The sequence below is a fragment of the Acyrthosiphon pisum genome, chromosome A3 (assembly GCF_005508785.2).
Source record: "Acyrthosiphon pisum isolate AL4f chromosome A3, pea_aphid_22Mar2018_4r6ur, whole genome shotgun sequence".
NCBI classification, from domain to species: domain Eukaryota; kingdom Metazoa; phylum Arthropoda; class Insecta; order Hemiptera; family Aphididae; genus Acyrthosiphon; species Acyrthosiphon pisum.
In genome coordinates, this window is record NC_042496.1 from 30,481,443 (window position 1) to 30,487,591 (window position 6,149).

General features: G+C 54.2%; 2 protein-coding genes across 2 annotated transcripts in view; one reads left to right on the top strand and one right to left on the bottom strand.

Annotated features, from left to right (window-relative positions):
• Positions 1–6,149, top strand: part of LOC100568787 (nose resistant to fluoxetine protein 6) — a 135,475-nt gene that overhangs the window by 87,723 nt on the left and 41,603 nt on the right. The window lies entirely within an intron of this gene.
• On the bottom strand, positions 4,987–5,571 carry LOC107882211 (histone H3-3-like). Its single transcript, XM_016800254.2, has 2 exons — positions 5,338–5,571; positions 4,987–5,269 (listed from the first exon to the last, which is right to left on the bottom strand). Exons 1-2 carry the CDS (start codon positions 5,569–5,571, stop codon positions 5,021–5,023), a joined length of 483 nt encoding a protein of 160 aa, XP_016655743.1. The 3' UTR covers positions 4,987–5,020.

A 6,149-nucleotide genomic window follows, 5' to 3' on the forward strand; every position in this document is an offset into this window, starting at 1 on the left:
ACCACCACAGACACCGCTGGCGCACTATGTACTGCAGCAAAGGCGACCGAATACGCTTGCCAATTGGTCCAAGGTCTCGCCGACGTGTTCTTCAACGAAGAACACATCGGTCCGTGCATGTCCAAAGTGGCGAAGGCCCTTGAACAGGTGTGTAAGGCCTTGCAGCACGTCATCACGGAGCGAGACAACACAGCCACCAGCCTGCAACAAAATAAAAGAGACGCCACCACCAGCACATGCTCCTCCAACCTACCGACGAACATCAAGATTGACACGCACCCCGCAGCTCAACCACCAAGGATAGCGACATCCTCCAAAACCGCAAAAAACAACCCACCAGCAACCAAGGGTAAGGGCAAGGGAAACAAGCCCACTAAAGGAAAACTGGACAACAGGACCCTCAAAGGTAAACCCCCTACACAGGCGAAGGCTGCACCACCAGCAGAGCCAACAAAACCGCTAGAAAAGCACCAGACAGAGCCCGGAGAAGAGCCTTACACACTGGTCGAGAAGGTAACTAAGAAGTCACACGCCCCTAGACCTCAGCCTACCAGAAGAACCGTGCAGAGACCCGCAGCTGTTCTGATCAAGGTCGCAGTCGGCCGGACCTACGCGGATACCCTGCGCACGGTCAGGGATACTGAGATCGACTTCGAAGCCATGGGCACGCACGTAACGTCTATTAGGAAGACGTTAAAAGGTGACCTCCTGGTGGAACTGACCAAAGGGGCTAAGGCCACGGCGGCCACCTCAGTCATCCGCGATAAACTGGTTGAGAAGGTGGCTGGATCCGTAGTCACCAGGCTCCGACACACCGCCGAAGTGGAGATCACGGACCTTGATGAGGTGACTACTAAGGAGGAAGTCCTGGACGCGATCCGCAAGACCATACGCGACGAAGACCTCCCCTCTGCAGAGGAAATCAAGATCACCGGTCTATGGGCCACTCGGGAAGGCCGCCAAATGGCCACCACCACTGTCCCAATCTCCATTAGCAGAACCCTGACATCCATCCGCGTCGGCTGGACGCAGTGCCGCGTCTGCCCACGCAGACCTGAGCCCACTAGGTGTTACAGGTGTCACGGCTTCGGCCATTCGACACGCCAGTGCACCGGCTCAGACCTCTCGACCGCCTGCAGGAGATGTGGCTTCACCGGTCACACCCAGGCCACCTGCACGGAGACCGAAGATCACTGCGTGGCGTGCGACCGCATAAAATCACCACGTGTACCACATAATCCTGGATCAGGGGCATGTGCGGCCCGAAGGAAAGCCATCTCTGAGCTATACTCCTCCGCTCCAAGATGAATAACAACTTCCTGCAGATAAACCTTCAACGGAGCTCCACGGCTCAGAGCCTGGCATCACAGACCGCTGCTGAAATCGGCGCCCAGGTCCTTCTGTTCTCCGAGCAAAACTGGAGTCCGGCTCGCGACGACCGATGGGTAGTAAGCACGGATGGCACCTGCGCAGTCGTCCTGACACCCATGGCCGACTTCGTAGCAGAAACCTCCTGGTCGGGCCGCGGATTCGCATGGATGCAGACGAGAGGCGTAAGGATCTACAGCTGCTACATCTCGAGAAACGACTCGGACGCTAATTTCTCAACCTTCCTCGCCGACGTCGAGCAGTCGGGCCGGTCCGCCGATCCAAGCTGTACCCTCATTCTAGGAGGCGATTTCAACGCCTGGTCACAAGAGTGGAGCTCGGCGCGGAACGATCCAAGAGGTGACCAACTGGCTGATCTGGCAGCAAGCTTGGACCTCCTCGTCACCAACTCGGGCACTACTCCTACCTACAGAAGAGTAAACTCTGAGACCATCATAGATGTCACCTTCTACCGCACCCGACCACCCTCCGCTCTTCGAGGCTGGAAGGTGTTGGACGAAGTCGAGTCGGTTAGCGACCACCGCTACATAGGCTACTCTCTGGACAGTAACACTGCAATCGAAGAACCTCCAGAACATCTCAGGAGATGGTCCTACAGACGCCTTGACATCGAAGCACTGGTGTCACACCTGGCCGAAGCACCCCTGCCTCCAAATGACGTAACCATCTCAGCCAACGAAGCCGCCGATTCACTAGTTAACTACCTCGCATCTGCCTGCGACTCATGTATGCCACCAAGAGCAGCTCCTCCGGCTGGCAGAAGACACGTCCACTGGTGGAACCAAGATATAAAGCTACTCCGCGAAGATTATGGAAAAGCGCTCAGAAAATACCAGAGAGCCGTCATGCCGGTCGCAGGCATGACTCACCCGGACAGTTGGAACTCTTCCGGCTCGCCTCCAAGGCGAAGAGGAAGGAACTTCAAAAAACGATTCTCCCAGGCCAAAAGCTGGTCCGACCTGTGTGCAGCCGTGGACTCCGACCCATGGGGACTCCCGTACAGGGTCGTGACCAAACGCATAGGCCGGCATCGTCCGGGAATCGAAGCCAGAGGCATGGAGACAGAGATTTCAGATCACCTGTTCCCCAACCCACCGGCGGCGGACTGGTCGCACGAACCTCTCCCAGACGCCGACGAAGAACTGCCAGTACCGGAATTCACGACGACCGAACTGCGTGAGGCTTCCAAGAGGCTCCCACCCGGTAAGGTAACCGGACCCGATGGCATTCCGAACGAGGTTCTGGCGAAAGTCGCCCTCCTCAGGCCACACACGCTCCTCAATGTTTTCAACAGCTGCTTGGTAAACAGTACATTCCCATCACGATGGAAGGAGTCCAGACTCGTGCTCCTACACAAATGTCCCGGAAAACCGGTATCCGAACCTTCCAGCTACAGGCCACTGTGCATGATCGACTCGACAGGCAAGTTACTAGAGCGGCTCATTCTCACGAGGCTCACGAGCACCTCGACAGCACCGATCTCCGATCGCCAAACCAGTACGGATTTCGACGCGGCCGGTCAACAGAGGACGCGATCAAGCGACTACTGGAGACGGCTCACGGCGCGGCCCAGGGGGCCGTACGAAATCGGGACCTGTGCGTGGCCGTCTCTTTAGATGTCAGGAACGCCTTCAACACTGCGCCATGGAGAAGGATAGATGCCGCACTCCTCGAAAAAAAGGTACCTTCGTACCTCATTCAGCTCATCAGGTCCTATCTCCAAGACTGGTCCATACTGGTAGGCCAGACGCTCCTCCGGCGAAGCACCACGTGCGGCGTTCCCCAGGGCTCGGTCCTCGGACCAGCACTGTGGAACATTTTCTCCGACGAGCTTCTTGAGTTGAAAATGCCTCAGGGCGTACAACTAGTGGCGTTCGCGGACGACGTTTGCGTCCTCGGAATCTCGCGGAACGGTGAGTCTGCCTCGACGCTCATGAACCCGGTCCTCGAGGCGGTGGCCGAGTGGATGAACACTAACGGCCTCCAACTAGCTCCGGCCAAAACCGAAGCAATAGTTCTCACCAGAAAAAATGTGTACAACGACCCTGAGCTCATCGTCGAAGGTCATGCGATCCCGGTCAAACAGTCCATGCGATACCTCGGCGTTGAGCTCGACACTCGTCTATTGTTCACCAAGCACGTCCAACAGGCGTTGTCGAAGGCATCCACATCAGCACTCGCCATAGCGAGACTGATACCTAACTTCGGAGGACCATCGCAGTGCAAGAGAGCTCTCTTGGGAACAGTCGCCAACAGCAAAATGCTGTACGCTGCTTCAGCCTGGGCCACCCAAGGCATTAAAACGGCGAAGAACCGAAATGAGATGGCGAGGGCTCAGCGAACCGTCGCGATCTGCACCATACGAGCATACTGCACCGTCTCTGCTGACGGGTATTCTCTGCTTGAGTCCATGGTTCCAGCCGATATCGTAGCCAACGAGAGGGCCAGGATGCGCCAGCGCCTCGACGATCAGGATGAGATTACGCCAAAAAGTGGCATAAAGAAACAGGAAAGAGCCATCAGCATCACAGCGTGGCAGGCAAGATGGGACCGTTTCCAAACACCAGATGGACACACAGACTTCTCCCTGACGTGGGTCGCTGGCTGTCCAAGCCACCTCTAAGTCTGACGTATCACCTGACTCAGGTACTGTCTGGGCACGGGTGCTTCAGGAGCTATCTGCAAGATAAGGATCGGGCCGTCGACAGTTATTGCTACTATTGCATGGACCCAGACGACACGGTTGAACACACGGAGTTCGCATGTCCGAGATGGCTCGATGACCGTGCTCGCATGACCGAGATACTCAGAAGACTCCCAAATGCAGCTGACGTCCAGGAAATCCTGTGCGGACCCTCGCTGGTTGACCTGCCGGAGGAAACCATCGCCAGACAACGTTTGCTGCTCCAATCAAGGACAAATAGAAATGAGCTGATCGCCATGATCGAATCAATCATGTCGACAATGGAAGACGACGAACGAGAAGACCAGGCCTACCACAGAGCAGCAACAAACATGCGAAGAGCGCGACAAGCTCCAGCCTGAGCCACAAGGGACCACGATGAAGAACGGTCAGTCTCACCCACGAGTCGCAACAGCGAAACGTCGGAGGTGTCACCGACCACGTTCTTCATCCCCCACTTGTGACACCACGGGAGGGATCTAGAACATACCGCAAGCGGAGGACATCCGAGTACGTGACTCCAGAGCGGCGGACTACGGTCGGCTCGCGAAAAGGAGATCCAGAACGAGTTAAATAGGGCGGCGGACTCCGGTCGGCCTGCCAACACGAATCACCGAACAATAAAATAAAATGTATATTTGTAAAAAAAAAAAAAAAACCGTAATGACCATTGTGAGGGGGTTAGGAGGGTTTGTCCCGCTTAACCATCATTTTGGCCATCAGCCGGTGTGTTGTTTGTCAATAAACGATGGAGGCGCCGCGGCGGTATGCGAAAGCAGTTCCTGCGACGTCGTCGGTTATAAACTGAAAAAAAAAAAGGTATGTTGGTGATATTGATAGCACACCGTTCGCGTGATATTAACAATATTATAATTCATTTCCATCGCCAGAATATAAGTACTTTTTGGTGGCCCTGATAAGGGCCTTTTTAAGGTATGATGATGATAACTAATGACCGATGATCAGGTTAGGCACGTTCACCGCGGATACGACGGGCCAACTGGATGTCTTTTGTGGCATGATCGTGACACGCTTGGCGTGGATTGCGCAAAGATTGGCGTCTTCGAACAGACCCACCAAGTACGCCTCATTAGCTTCTTGCAACGCCATGACGGCGGAGCTCTCGCGCTCCAGACGTTGGAACGGCAATTTGCGGATCAAGAGTTCCCAGCCTCTTCTGATAACGATGTGGCTTTTTTACTCCTCCGGTGGCCAACTGCTTCCTGGGGGAACTGTCCACTGAAAGTCTCCGCTACCGCACTCACTATCGCTGAGAAGTCGGCGAACGTGACTCGGTGAGAGACCCCCGGGCAGATAGCGTCTGCACCGTGAAGGACAGCCTGGACATGTGTCCAGGAGACTGCACAACTGGGGTCTGGGGAGGCCGTGACGGTTGTCCCAGGTAGTGGGGGGAAACCCTCATCTCCTAGGGACCACTTGGCCTCATTTGCCTTCTCCAACAACTGTTTCTTTCTAGAAACTCTTCTCGAAAAAGACATATTGACTGGTGGAGTTCCAACGATGTTGGGGCCTTTCCGCCGGTAGATTTACGAGCTGTCTGCTTGGTACGTGCCGTTGCGCTGCTGGATTAGATTATTCAGAGTCGGACTGCAAAACGTGGCTATTGAACGAATGATGCGGTTCGGACTTGGACTTGCCTTTATAGGACGGCCTATGGCCTATTTAGAGCTCCAGGCAGTTGCCTTTTCTCTCTAGTTTGATTTTGGTTGTTTTAAATTTTTAGGACTGTTTGTTTTTGAATTTTATGCTGATAGTTTTTGAATGTGTTGGTATCTTGATATTGAGGCCTTGTAGTAAAAAGTCTGGGTTGCGTGTTTTATGATGATTGAGAGGGGTTCTAAGTTTGCTGATCTTTGGATAGCTTCATTTCTGGTAAGATAGTGCATGCCCGTTATTTGTCTTAATGCGGTTCGACACTTTGCTTTGCTTTGAAGGGATGGCTAAGCCGTTAACTATTCCAGGCTTTTGCCTCTACTAGTGGATGGAAATTTAAAAGAAGGTTTAATTAAGATGTTGTTCTACCCATGTTAAAGGGTAGGGTTTGGATATACGTTTA

What these genes read in the sequence shown, in the direction of transcription:
- LOC107882211 (XM_016800254.2), bottom strand. Translation starts at nt 5,571, where the DNA reads ATGTCTTTTTCGAGAAGAGTTTCTAGAAAGAAACAGTTGTTGGAGAAG. An exon ending in TCGCCGACTTCTCAGCGATA is followed by an intron (nt 5,270 to 5,337) that starts GTGAGTGCGGTA and finishes CCGGAGGAGTAA; the next exon opens with AAAAGCCACATCGTTATCAG.